The 14962-nt window shown below is 46.6% G+C and overlaps 1 protein-coding gene and 1 long non-coding RNA gene across 4 annotated transcripts in view; one reads left to right on the top strand and one right to left on the bottom strand.

Annotated features, from left to right (window-relative positions):
* Positions 1-14962, top strand: part of psda (pleckstrin and Sec7 domain containing a) — a 56949-nt gene that overhangs the window by 39398 nt on the left and 2589 nt on the right. For all 3 annotated transcript variants that reach the window (XM_038308349.1, XM_038308348.1, XM_038308346.1), the window contains 3 exons: positions 7360-7403; positions 10102-10292; positions 10371-10441. In XM_038308349.1, coding sequence (XP_038164277.1) covers positions 7360-7403; positions 10102-10292; positions 10371-10441 — 306 coding nt within the window. The remainder of the gene's footprint in view (positions 1-7359; positions 7404-10101; positions 10293-10370; positions 10442-14962) is intronic.
* On the bottom strand, positions 14041-14613 carry LOC119798752. Its single transcript, XR_005282761.1, has 3 exons — positions 14558-14613; positions 14319-14345; positions 14041-14221 (listed from the first exon to the last, which is right to left on the bottom strand). It is a non-coding gene; the product is annotated as an uncharacterized LOC119798752 (long non-coding RNA).

Raw genomic sequence — 14962 nt, 5'->3', positions numbered from 1 at the left:
TGGGTTTAACTAAACCCTCCAGCTCAGTCATGATGCTGATGACAACTTATTAAACAATGTTTGAATTTAAATATTAGAATAAAACTGAGAAATTTAGGTTTTATTGAATAATGAGGGATAATGATCTATAATCTATGATCTATAATAATCTCTAATCTGATCAGCAGCTGATTGTTTTATGTCCTGCTGCTCTTCCTCTCAGATTCATCTACATTCTGCTCATGACTGACAGCCCCAAGGAAGGCCTGGGGGGCGGGACTTAGCTCCCCTCTCTGCTCTCTGATTGGCTGCTGCAGCCAAGAGAAAATACGCATTGCGAGAGAGAGGAGAGACAGCAGGGGGAGGAGGGGGAGGAAGAGGAGGGGGAACAGTCCTCAACAGTTCAGTCTGAGGAAGAGGAGGAGGACTGAGCTTACCTGGTCCAGACGCAGGGATTCTCCTTCAGGAGGAGGATCTCATCAGGCAGAGGAGGAGGAGGAGATCAACAGCTGAGGAAGAGGAAGGAGGGAGTCTGATTTAGGGTGGATGAGGAGAAACTTTGCTCCTCTGCCTCCCCACCTTCATCCCTCCTCTCTCTCTGACTGTGTGGGTGTGCTCGCTCGCCCCAGCCTCCTGCTCTCCTCTCTTTCTTCTTCTTCTCCTTTTTGGTTGCAGCTGATGCGTCTCCTCCGTCACTGATTTATTTGCAGTCCAGGGATTCTCCTCGGCGCTGCGTCGGGAGCAGCAGCCGCTCACATTCGTTGCTTAGATTTTTGTCTGGACATGGATGAAGGAGGCGTCGCAGCCCACGGATCGCCGCCTGAAACGGAACGCCGGGAACGTTTGGAGCCTGGGTTTGTTTAGGGAGACGTGAGGAAGAGGAGGATGAGGAGGAGGCAGACATACATCACTTTCAGCTCCTTCCCAAAGTCAGATTCAGTCGTCGCTTCTTTAAAAATCACTAAACTTAAAGGGATAAAAACCTCTAAGGGAAAATATCTGAATGTTTGTGCAGAAAATTTTTAATTATTCATCATTTCTGCATAAATTTATAAGACTTTAACATTTTTCCCTGATTTTGGAGGTAAAATCTGGGAAATTAAATCAATCATTTTTTTCCAAAATCTTTAGTTTTCTTCACTAATTAAGAATCTTCTTGGAAATATTTGGTCCTTTGGAAAAGTCTTAATCTAATCCCAACCGACCAGATCTGAAGTTAGTCTGGAAACAGAAGTTTAGGGTTTATCTGCTAGAGGATGCCGGATCGAGTCCATCTGCAGGAACCGGAGGAACGGCTGCGGTAAAAACAGGTGGATCCATCCTGCATCAGGCCCGGATCAGCCAGCCTCATCCAGAACCGGTTCTGGGCTTCCCTCTGTCGGACCTTCAAACCGCAGCCTTTCACTCAGACTCTTGGTAAACTGACAGGCCAACGATGATCGGAGTCAACAGCATCAACTCTTCGGGCCGGAACCGTTCGCGGTCGCTGTGTTCGGTCCGGAGTGGGCGGGACTCCAGGGAGTCCGACTTTAGGTATCCCAGAGCTCCGAGATCCCGCTCCCTGAAGCCGCTGGCCTTCCCGGACCTCCTGGGGGAAAGTCAGGACAGACAGCAGCACCCGCACAGCCGCAAGAAGAAGGTAGAGATTCTCTGATGCTCTGCAGGTTTCTGAATCCTGAAAATAACAGACTTTAATAGTTTATTAATTTTTATGTTTCTGAAAACATGCAGTAAATGTTTCTGACAGAAGATTAACACGACGTGTCCAGAAGTAAAAGCTGCAGCAGAGCAGCTGCTGAGGGAGAAGGTTGTTGGACGCTGACAAGCTGCACCTGTCTGACTTTTAAATCTGCATGGTGTCCAGCAGGGGGCGGTGTCTGAGATGATGATGAAAAGATCTGAAGTCATTCAGCTCCACAGAGGATCAACATGTCTTTAAGTTAGAGTAGAAGCACTTTAACCTGATAAAGTCTGATCTATCTGCCCTCTAAGCTGAAAGCCTTCATTCAAAACCCAATCTGATAACAAACGGTTGCATGACCTGGAAGACGATGTGAAAATTAGAATAACTTTTGGGATCAGGATGTCGGTGCAGTCGGAGCTGGTTGGGGTTTCCTGCCGTCCGCCACTCCGCTTGGAAAACCTTAATGTTGGACCATTTTTTATTGTCATTCTACTCTCACAGGTACAGAGCAACGAAATTCCCTCCCCTTGGGGAGCCGTGGGCTGCCATTGTGCTGCGCCCGGGGAGCAGGGTGAGGTTAAGTGCCTTGCTCAGAGTGGCAGGCTGTGGGAGTGGGGCTCAAACTCAAAACCTCTAGATTTCAAGCTCTATACTCTAACCGCTAGACCTCCACTCGCCCTAACATGTTGGGTCCTCTGATCCTGGAGCTTCATCAGATCTACTGCTGCAGTCTGGTACCTGGAGGCCTCGTCTCACAGGTACCAGCTCACTTCCTGCCTCCCTCTACAGCAGCAGCCATTCAAAATGTCCCAACTTTCCTTGGCTGGTCCTTGGCAGGTCCTTGTTGGGTCCTTGGCTGGCCCTTGGTGGGTCCTTGGCTGGCCCTTGGTGGGTCCTTGGTTGGCCCTTTGCAGGTCCTTGTTGGGTCCTTGGCTGGCCCTTGGCGGGTCCTTGGTTGGCCCTTGGCGGGTCCTTGTTGGGTCCTTGTTGGTCCTTGGTTGGTCCTTGGTTGGCCCTTGGTGGGTCCTTGGCAGGTCCTTGGCAGGTCCTTGGCTGGTCCTTGGTTGGCCCTTGGCTGGTCCTTGGTTGGCCCTTGGCTGGTCCTTGGTTGGCCCTTGGCTGGTCCTTGGCGGGTCCTTGTTGGGTCCTTGGCTGGCCCTTGGCGGGTCCTTGGCTGGCCCTTGGTTGGCCCTTGGCGGGTCCTTGGCGGGTCCTTGGCAGGTCCTTGGCTGGTCCTTGGCAGGTCCTTGGCTGGTCCTTGGCGGGTCCTTGGCTGGCCCTTGGCGGGTCCTTGGTTAGGCCCTTGGCAGGTCCTTGGTTGGCCCTTGGTTGGCCCTTGTTGGGTCCTTGGTTGGCCCTTGGTGGGTCCTTGTTGGGTCCTTGGCTGGCCCTTGGCAGGTCCTTGTTGGGTCCTTGGTTGGCCCTTGGCAGGTCCTTGGCTGGTCCTTGGTTGGCCCTTGGCAGGTCCTTGGTTGGTCCTTGGCGGGTCCTTGGTTGGCCCTTGGCGGGTCCTTGGTTGGCCCTTGGCGGGTCCTTGGTTAGGCCCTTGGCAGGTCCTTGGTTGGCCCTTGGTTGGCCCTTGTTGGGTCCTTGGTTGGCCCTTGGTGGGTCCTTGTTGGGTCCTTGGCTGGCCCTTGGCAGGTCCTTGTTGGGTCCTTGGCTGGCCCTTGGCGGGTCCTTGTTGGGTCCTTGGCAGGCCCTTGGCGGGTGCTTGGTTGGTCCTTGGCGGGTCCTTGGTTGGCCCTTGGTTAGGCCCTTGGCAGGTCCTTGGTTGGCCCTTGGTTGGCCCTTGGCAGGTCCTTGGCAGGTCCTTGGTTGGTCCTTGGCGGGTCCTTGGTTGGCCCTTGGCGGGTCCTTGGTTGGTCCTTGGCGGGTCCTTGGTTGGCCCTTGGTGGGTCCTTGGTTGGCCCTTGGCGGGTCCTTGGTTGGCCCTTGGCGGGTCCTTGGTTAGGCCCTTGGCAGGTCCTTGGCAGGTCCTTGGTTGGCCCTTGGTTGGCCCTTGGTTGGCCCTTGGCAGGTCCTTTGCAGGTCCTTGGCTGGTCCTTGGCTGGTCCTTGGCTGGTCCTTGGCAGGTCCTTGGCAGGTCCTTAGTTGGCCCTTGGCAGGTCCTTGGTTGGCCCTTGGTTGGCCCTTGGCAGGTCCTTGGTTGGCCCTTGGTTGGCCCTTGGCAGGTCCTTGGTTGGCCCTTGGTTGGTCCTTGGCGGGTCCTTGGTTGGCCCTTGGCGGGTCCTTGGTTGGCCCTTGGCAGGTCCTTGGTTGGCCCTTGGCGGGTCCTTGGTTGGCCCTTGGCTGGTCCTTGGTTGGCCCTTGGCTGGTCCTTGGTTGGCCCTTGGCTGGTCCTTGGTTGGCCCTTGGCTGGTCCCTGGTCGGCCCTTGGCTGGCCCTTGGCAGGTCCTTGTTGGGTCCTTGGCTGGCCCTTGGCAGGTCCTTGTTGGGTCCTTGGCTGGCCCTTGGCAGGTCCTTGTTGGGTCCTTGGCTGGCCCTTGGCGGGTCCTTGTTGGGTCCTTGGTTGGCCCTTGGTGGGTCCTTGGCTGGCCCTTGGTGGGTCCTTGGCTGGCCCTTGGCGGGTCCTTGGCTGGCCCTTGGTTGGCCCTTGGCGGGTCCTTGGCGGGTCCTTGGCAGGTCCTTGGCTGGCCCTTGGCAGGTCCTTGGCTGGTCCTTGGCGGGTCCTTGGCTGGCCCTTGGTGGGTCCTTGGCTGGCCCTTGGCTGGTCCTTGGTTGGCCCTCTGCAGGTCCTTGGTGGGTCCTTGGCTGGCCCTTGGCTGGTCCTTGGTTGGCCCTTGGCAGGTCCTTGGTTGGCCCTTGGCAGGTCCTTGGCTGGTCCTTGGTTGGTCCTTGGTTGGCCCTTGGCGGGTCCTTGGTTGGTCCTTGGTTGGCCCTTGGCGGGTCCTTGGTTAGGCCCTTGGCAGGTCCTTAGTTGGCCCTTGGTTGGCCCTTGGCAGGTCCTTGGCAGGTCCTTGGTTGGTCCTTGGTTGGCCCTTGGCAGGTCCTGGGCTGGTCCTTGGTTGGCCCTTGGCAGGTCCTTGGTTGGTCCTTGGTTGGCCCTTGGCGGGTCCTTGGTTGGTCCTTGGTTGGCCCTTGGTTAGGCCCTTGGCAGGTCCTTAGTTGGCCCTTGGTTGGCCCTTGGCAGGTCCTTGGCAGGTCCTTGGTTGGTCCTTGGTTGGCCCTTGGCGGGTCCTTGGTTGGTCCTTGGTGGGTCCTTGGTTGGCCCTTGGCGGGTCCTTGGTTGGTCCTTGGTTGGCCCTTGGCGGGTCCTTGGTTAGGCCCTTGGCAGGTCCTTGGTTGGCCCTTGGTTGGTCCTTGGCAGGTTCTTGGTTGGCCCTTGGCGGGTCCTTGGTTGGCCCTTGGCGGGTCCTTGGTTGGCCCCTTGGTGGGTCCTTGGTTGGCCCTTGGCGGGTCCTTGGTTGGCCCTTGGCAAGTCTTTGGTTGGCCCTTGGCGGGTCCTTGGTTGGCCCTTGGCAATTCTTTGGTTGGTCCTTGGCGGGTCCTTGGTTGGCCCTTGGCAGGTCCTTGGTTGGCCCTTGCTTGGTCCTTGGTTGGCCCTTGGTTGGCCCTTGGCAGGTCCTTGGTTGGCCCTTGGTTGGCCCTTGGCGGGTCCTTGGTTGGCCCTTGGCAGGTCCTTGGTTGGCCCTTGGCTGGTCCTTGGTTGGCCCTTGGCTGGTCCTTGGTTGGCCCTCGGTTGGTCCTTGGTTGGCCCTTGGCAGGTCCTTGGTTGGCCCTTGGCTGGTCCTTGGTTGGCCCTTGGCTGGTCCTTGGTTGGCCCTTGGCTGGTCCTTGGTTGGCCCTCGGTTGGTCCTTGGTTGGCCCTTGGTTGGCCCTTGGTTGGCCCTGCCCGACATGGACGCAGCGTCCATCAACACCAACCCAGCTGACAGCTAAGATTTTAGTTTTAAGGAAGTTCTTCTGTTTAACTGAGATCTGGTGAGTTTTTCCTTACCTGCTGCAGGCTGGGTGTTCATGCTCTGACTCTCCAAGGTCTCTAGGTTAGGTTCCTCCTCCACCATCATCCTCTGTTGTCTTTGTTCTCTTGTTCCTCCCTGAGGAGCTACTTCGTCCTTCAGCTCAGGGTGACGACCTGTCCTGGATGGGATCCTGGTGAAATGAAAATCTTGAACTCTGGAGGATAGAAAGGAAGCAGAGGAAAGATTGACTTCCAGTCTGAATGGAAATGCAGCTCAGATGCTGGAGATGTCATCAGAGCGCAGCGCCGGCTACTGGAACCAATATTTAAACCTCAGAGAACATTTTAGGTCAGGATGTTCGACAATAGCTAACACAGATCCACTGGTCTACATCTGTGCCCTGGTCAGGTTTTCACCGCCATGTTGCTGAATAAACGGCTAAAATTGGCCGCCGCCGTGCTTCAGCAGCCATGCTGCTCTGTATTAACACCGTGTGGCGGTGTGTAGGAGGTGCTGCTTAAGGTTCTGCCCTTCATTGACCCATTGGCAGAAAATCCATCCCTGCTTCTTACCCGTTTCCGTTTATCCTGCAAAAAAAAATATTAGGAAATGATGCTTTTCTACTCAGAATTCTTTGTGTTTAAAACATTTTTTCTAACCAAACACTGAAAAAGTCCGACCTGCGTTGATGACGAGCTTCCATTCAGTTGAAGGTTTTGGGTCCAGTTTTAAATCAGTTTCCCTTCAGTCGCTCTGATGCTGCTTCACTTCAGCTTCTTCTTCCCTTAAATTTTGGATATTTCTTAATTTTTGGTCTTTATTGATTTTATCGCCTCCTAACTGTTCCACCGGTGGGTCCTTTGTTGACCTTCTCAGTCTGACTCCCCATTTGAAGGCTGTGGTCTCCATCTTGCTGCCTTTATTTCTGAAACCTTTTTATATCTTAGATGTCCTCCAGGTTTAAACCTAACTTGGAACTATTCATCTATATCAGATGAGAACCACAGCCGCATGATGACAGCAACACCAGGAGGATGTGGGGAGGCATACGGGCGATCGTAGACTACCACCTCACTGGTCCAAAGGGCCCAGAAGCGCCATTGTCAAGAAACTGTCTTTTTCCGTTGGCAAAATGTCTGTTTTACCTCCTTATTCCAAGAACAAATGCACTTATTTTAAGAAAAAACTACTTATCTAGATTTCCATTTTTTCAAAAATACTGCATATTTGTACCAAATATATTAAAGCTCTGAACTTCCATATCAAAGCGCTTTTTGAACCATGTTTTTTCTCCCACACTGTTGGCATTTGATCACTGCTGCACTTTATGGATGGAAATGTCATGAAAGCTGCACTACATGAAATAAAAGTTGTCTAAGACATCAGCTCAGCTGGTTTATTTAATCTGTCTCTCAGCAGGAATTAGCCACGTCCCTCCTTCTTTGAACTAGTCCAAATTCGCCGTTAGCTTCCTCCTTCTGGCTGACTTTAGTCAGTATTTTCTTCTAACACATCATCAGGTCCATTTTATCCAGAATCTGTCAAATGTATCACTAATCAGAGCCTTCTGGTATAAAAAGCTGTTAGAATGTAGCATGTGTCCCTCAGCAGGGGGCGCTCTGGGGACATTTATGGAAAGAGTTTTAAGAAGCAGTGAAAACAGACATGATGAAGCCACGTCTGACTTGTTTCTATGTTCCGACGGGATGACTCAGCTGTTCTAGTCCTACAGTGTGAACCTGCAGCCATGCCTCCTCTGCAGACTCTCACGCCGTCTCTGCTGTTTCTCTGCAGACTCTGTACAGCTCCATCAAGAACGAGAAGCTGCAGTGGACCATGTGAGTGTTCAACACGCATGTAAACATGTCCACTGTGTACTCATTATACCCTGACGCTGCTATTTAGGCCTTTGTTGCCGTGGCAACTTCCTGCTTCTCAGCTCGCTGTAATTACAGGTCAGCATCCCAACACCCATTACTGCATGTTTGTGTTCAGCTTCTGTCCTCTACAGTCGTCTGTTTGCTGGTGGTGACATCATCTACATCACAGAGCTGAAACATCGAGAAGATGGATGATGGATGGATGGATGAATGGATGATGGATGGATGGATGATAGATGATGGATGGATGATAGATGATGGATGGATGAATGATGGATGGATGATGGATGGATGGATGCTAGATGATGGATGGATGAATGATGGATGGATGATGGATGATAGATGATGGATGATGGATGGATGGATGGATGATAGATGATGGATGGATGATAGATGATGGATGGATGAATGATGGATGGATGATGGATGGATGGATGATAGATGATGGATGGATGAATGATGGATGGATGGATGGATGAATGATGGATGGATGGATGGATGGATGATAGATGATGGATGGATGGATGGATGAATGGAAGATTTGATGGATGGATGGATGGATGGATGAATGATGGATGAATGATGGATGGATGATGGATGGATGGATGGATGGTGGATGAATGATGGATGAATGGATAATGGATGGATGGATGATGATGGATGAATGGATTGATGGATGAATGATGGGTGGATGATGGATGATGGATGGATGATGGATGGATGATGGATGGATGATGGATGAATGATGGATGGATGGATGGATGGATGATAGATGATGGATGGATGATAGATGATGGATGGATGAATGATGGATGGATGATGGATGGATGGATGATAGATGATGGATGGATGAATGATGGATGGATGGATGGATGAATGATGGATGGATGGATGGATGGATGATTGATGGATGGATGGATGGATGGATGGATGATGATGGATGAATGGATTGATGGATGAATGATGGGTGGATGATGGATGATGGATGGATGATGGATGGATGATGGATGAATGATGGATGGATGGATGGATGATAGATGATGGATGGATGATAGATGATGGATGGATGAATGATGGATGGATGATGGATGGATGGATGATAGATGATGGATGGATGAATGATGGATGGATGAATGATGGATGGATGGATGGATGGATGGATGGATGATTGATGGATGGATGGATGGATGATTGATGGATGGATGGATGATTGATGGATGGATGGATGATTGATGGATGGATTGATGGATGGATGATTGATGGATGGATGATTGATGGATGGATGGATGGATGGATGATTGATGGATGGATGGATGGATGATTAATGGATGGATGGATGGATGGATGATTGATGGATGATGGATGGATGATGGATGGATGGATGATTGATGGATGGATGGATGAGTGATGGATGGATGATTGATGGATGGATGGATGGATGATTGATGGATGGATGGATGATTGATGGATGGATGGATGGATGATTGATGGATGGATGGATGGATGATTGATGGACGGATGGATGATTGATGGATGGATGGATGATTGATGGATGGATGGATGGATGGATGGATGGATGATTGATGGATGGATGGATGGATGATGGATGGATGGATGGATGGATGGATGATTGATGGATGGATGGATGGATGGATGGATGGATGATTGATGGATGGATGGATGGATGATTGATGGATGGATGGATGATTGATGGATGGATGGATGATTGATGGATGGATGATTGATGGATGGATGGATGGATGATTGATGGATGGATGGATGGATGGATGGATGATTGATGGATGGATGGATGGATGATTGATGGATGGATGGATGGATGGATGATTGATGGATGGATGATTGATGGATGGATGGATGGATGGATGGATGGATGATTGATGGATGGATGGATGGATGGATGATTGATGGATGGATGATTGATGGATGATTGATGGATGGATGGATGGATGGATGATTGATGGATGGATGGATGGATGATTGATGGATGGATGGATGGATGATGGATGGATGGATGGATGATTGATGGATGGATGGATGGATGGATGGATGGATGATTGATGGATGGATGGATGGATGGATGGATGATTGATGGATGGATGGATGGATGGTGGATGGATGGATGATTGATGGATGGATGGATGATGATGGATGGATGGATGGATGATTGATGGATGGATGGATGATTGATGGATGGATGGATGATTGATGGATGGATGGATGGATGATTGATGGATGGATGGATGGATGGATGGATGATTGATGGATGGATGGATGGATGATTGATGGATGATGGATGGATGATTGATGGATGGATGGATGGATGATTGATGGATGGATGGATGGATGGATGATTGATGGATGGATGGAAGGATGGATGATTGATGGATGGATGATTGATGGATGATGGATGGATGATTGATGGATGGATGGATGGATGGATGATTGATGGATGATGGATGGATGATTGATGGATGATTGATGGATGGATGATGGATGGATGGATTATTGATGGATGGATGATTGATGGATGGATGATTGATGGATGGATGGATGGATGATGGATGGATGGATGGATGATGGATGGATGGATAAGGCTCTAGAGCAGCCACACTAACGCTGGTCTGTTGTTTTGAAGTGATGAAGAGGAGCTGAGGAAGTCCATGTCTGAGCTGGCAGATGTCCGAACAGACTCCGCCTCCCACACCATGAAGCGGATCGGGAGTGGTGGAAACCCTCTGGTGGGCGTGGCCCATCAGGCGGACGGAGAGCTTTATAAGAGCGGCTTCCTGGTCCGGAAGGTCCACGCTGATCCGGACGGAAAGAGAAGTACAGCTCCTCCTCTTCCTCATTTCACCTTCAAAGAATCCTGAAGAGTAAAAACCCTGAAACCTTCTTCTGTTTCAGCTCCGAGGGGGAAGAGGAGCTGGAAGACCTTCTACGCCATGCTGAAGGGCCTGGTTCTCTACCTGCAGAAGGTAACGGCTGGACTACATTTCCCATCAGCCCTCTCAGCTGTAGGCTCTGTCTCTGTGCTGGTCCTGATTCATCTTTTTGTCATGTAGTTCTCCATCTAGTGGTGAAACAGAAAGCTGCAGCTCAGTCAAATCAATTACCCTTTATTTGAAGTACACTTCGCTGCAGCAAACAGAAAGGGGCGGGGACGGACCGCTGTCAGTCTCATACCTTATATGGAAATGGGACCATTTCATTCCGGAACTGACGGGGGCGCTAGTGACACTATTTTCTGTACCGACCGTTTCATAATAATTATAATGATAATAACGTATTTTATTTGACAACGCCTTTCAAAATACCCAAGAACACTTTCAACATTAAAAATACTAATTAAACAGTAAAGAAAAGGCTACAAAACGTGATATGTCACGTGGCATGTCTGTCACGTGGTATGTCCCTTTTTTATTTTGAAATCTTTATTTAAAATTATCTTAGTAACAAACAATCTAAAATAAGCAACAATAAGGAATCATTATGGAGATGTATTTATCTATCCTTACATCCTATATATCTCTAACAAAAGTCATAGAAAATAAAATAAAATCAATATTTTGGAGACAAATGTACAGGTGCTGGTCATAAAATTAGAATATCATGAAAAAGTAGATTGATTTCAGTAATTCCATTTAAAAAGTGAAACTTGTATATTATATTCATACATTACATACAAACTCATATATTTCAGATGTTTATTTTGTTTAATTTTGATGATTACAAATGACAACAAATGAAAATCTCAAATTCATCATATCAGAAAATTAGAATATTGTGAAAAGGTTCAAAATTGATGGCCCCTGGTGCCACACTCTAATCAGCTAATTAACTCAAACCACCTGCAAAAGCCTTTAAATGGTCTTTCAGTCTAGTTCTATAGGCTACACAATCATGGGGAAGACTGCTGACTTGACAGTTGTCCAAAAGACGACCATCGACACCTTGCACAAGGAGGGCAAGACACAAAAGGTCATCGCTAAAGAGGCTGGCTGTTCACAGAGCTCAGTGTCCAAGCACATTAATAGAGAGGCGAAGGGAAGGAAAAGATGTGGTCGGAAAAAGTGTACAAGCAAGAGAGATAACCGCACCCTGGAGAGGATTGTGAAACAAAACCCCTTCAAAAATGTGGGGGAGATTCACAAAGAGTGGACTGCAGCTGGAGTGAGTGCTTCAAGAACCACCACACACAGACGTATGAAAGACATGGGTTTCTGCTGTCGCATTCCTTGTGTCAAGCCACTCTTGAACCACAGACAGCGTCAGAAGCGTCTTGCCTGGGCTAAAGAGAAACAGGACTGGACTGCTGGTGAGTGGTCCAAAGTCATGTTCTCTGATGAAAGTAAATTTTGCATTTCCTTTGGAAATCAAGGTCCCAGAGTCTGGAGGAAAAGAAGAGAGGCACTTCATCCACGTTGCTTGAAGTCCAGTGTAAAGTTTCCACAGTCAGTGATGGTTTGGGGTGCCATGTCATCTGCTGGTGTTGGTCCATTGTGTTTTCTGAGGTCCAGGGTCAACGCAGCCACATACCAGGAAGTTTTAGAGCACTTCATGCTTCCTGCAGCTGACCAACTTTTTGGAGATGCAGATTTCATTTTCCAACAGGACTTGGCACCTGCACACAGTGCCAAAGCTACCAGTACCTGGTTGAAGGACCATGGTATCCCTGTTCTTAATTGGCCAGCAAACTCTCCTGACCTTAACCCCATAGAAAATCTATGGGGTATTGTGAAGAAGAAGATGCAATACACCAGACCCAACAATTCAGAAGAGCTAAAAGCCACTATTAGAGCAACCTGGGCTATCATAACACCTGAGCAGTGCCACAGACTGATCGACTCCATGCCACGCCGCATTGCTGCAGTAATACAGGCCAAAGGAGGCCCAACTAAATACTGAGTGCTGTACATGCTCATACTTTTCATGTTCATACTTTTCAGTTGGCCAACATTTCTATAAATCCTTTGTTTTTATTGGTCTTCAGTAATATTCTAATTTTCTGATATGATGAATTTGAGATTTTCATTTGTTGTCATTTGTAATCATCAAAATTAAACAAAATAAACATCTGAAATATGAGTTTGTATGTAATGTATGAATATAATATACAAGTTTCACTTTTTAAATGGAATTACTGAAATCAATCTACTTTTTCATGATATTCTAATTTTATGACCAGCACCTGTACATTACATTAAGAGCACATTTATCCATCCATTAATTTTTATGAATTATCCTCAAGTGGGGTCATGAAGGCTGCTGACCCTGGACAGATCCCCAGTCCATCGCTGATTAAGAAAACAGATATAAACAAATACATGCTGGTGCTGAAGTTCAAATAATATATTTTGATGTTGTGAACGGTACTCTTAAAATAAATAAGTTAAAATCTAAAATATAATAGCCTTTGGCTTATTTAATAAGAACTAGATGGAAAAGAGGTTTGGTCTGTAAAACATTTAGTCGACAATTTTGGCCAACTTAGTACGTCCATTCACGGTGCACTTTTGTTGTTTATTTGCCAAATATTTTTTCTTATTATTCTCATTGTGAATATAATTTACAAACAAACCAAAGGACTTTTGAACTTTTAACAAGTGCCATTCGGTAACTAGAATATACTTGGTTGCAGGTGACCTGGCTCAATTATTATCTCCTATAAGGACTCCAGCTCAACTAGTAAACTGACTGGTGTCCCACTATTCCATTTAGAAATACCATATTAATTTTATCAATTGCAATAAATTCATGAACTGCACTCCAAAAACATGAATATCCAATTGTAGCAAAACCCAAAGTGATTAATTAAAACCTTAAATGTAGCTTCAACCTGGAAAGACTCGCACAGAAAGTAGGTTTTAGAAAGTTCATTTGACAATAATCTTCAACTTTCTGATCCCGGCAGTAGACACTGTACTGGTAACCACCAGAGAGAATGATCTTTTTTCTACATGAAAACCTTTTTGAATAAAGTCTGTCTTCATCTCACCTGCTCAGCCAATCACCTGCTCAGGTGCCTCCCTCCCAGCCTAACGGCGCCGGTCTCAAGTCCTTCACCCTTCATAAAGTCCAGCTTGATGTGTGCAACTGCTCCTCACCTGAGCTTCCATCACCTCCACCCTGATTACACCTTCGCTTTGCTCGTTTAATCTTATGTTTGTATCTGAACAATATGTTTCTGCAACTTATTTTTTATTACATAAAACAAGTTGATTCTAACTGTTAAAACATAAACAACTTGTCTGTATGTCAGGTTTGTAAAGAAAATTTGTATTGATTCCAGTCATTGTTCAAAAATGTATAGGAAACATTGTATATTGCAAGTTATTAGCTTTGCTTGCATTTAAAAATTTCCAATTGTTAAACAACGCTGTTACAATATATTTACAACTACTTTATTGGTTCTACTGTCTCTCCAACAAATTACAGCCACAATGTAACTTTGTGGAAACGACACCATTTCTATGAAAACTAAATGATGTAAATCAACTGAGCTACAACAAAAGGAACTTTCAAAAATGTAAATAATATTGAAAGAACACATTATGAAAAAGGAGGACTGCACAAGTCAAAAGGTAAATATTCTTTATCAGAAACGATTTCAAATGGCATGTCACAAAAAAAACTAACAATATGTGACAGATTGTGGAAAGCAACTTATATTTTCTTTGAATTCAATGTTGGCACTCAGGGCAAAGTCCAGGTATGCCATCACAGTAGTAACAAGGGTACTCTCCTCTCCTCTGCATCTGAAAATAAAAAAATAAACAAAATAAAAAACAGGTGCATTGCAAGACTGTAATACAGGAAGAATGGATGATACATATGATTATGAATGAATCTTACCTGTAAGATTGGCGGTATCCTTTCTACCTGCATGGTGAAGAGCATTAAACAATAATTAATACTTTATATCTCTCAGTATCTTATCCTTTCATCTCTAATGATATAAAAAAAGTTGTCCAAATAATGAATTTTAATAAAAAAAAATAAAAAAAAAATAATCATTTAGGGTTTTAGTCTCATTTGCACATAAAGATACACAAATCAAAATTACTAGTTATGTGTACATTTAAAAAATGAACCTCAATATGTGCCTCGGCTCCTTTGGCATAGGTGTGGTCATCAGCACACAGAGTCTGTAAAAATACAGATATGTTCTAAGTGAAAGATGAATGCAAATCCAAATAACATCAAAACTGCTTCAACCCTTTTAATTCTTCTATACTGATTTTCTTTCAGACTTAAAAAAATAAGCATAGAACAAAAGTACACTGTGAATGGACATAATACAAATTCTATGACTTAAAACAACAAAGTGATGAATTTTAGTTACAGCTTACCTCACATTTTGCCCTCTCATTAACTTTTTTCCGCTTTCTCTCCTTTTGTAGTTCTACTCTGGACCTTTTAAAAAGGACAAATTGAAGGTTCTCTTAAAAAACTGAATCTAGAAAAGCGTATTAATTTACTATGTGAAAAAAATTTTA

Source organism: Cyprinodon tularosa, unplaced genomic scaffold (genome assembly GCF_016077235.1).
Source record: "Cyprinodon tularosa strain WSP-4 unplaced genomic scaffold, ASM1607723v1 ctg634, whole genome shotgun sequence".
NCBI classification, from domain to species: Eukaryota; Metazoa; Chordata; class Actinopteri; order Cyprinodontiformes; family Cyprinodontidae; genus Cyprinodon; species Cyprinodon tularosa.
Note: the sequence above shows the minus strand (reverse complement) of the source record. Positions and strands in the feature narration are given on the sequence as shown.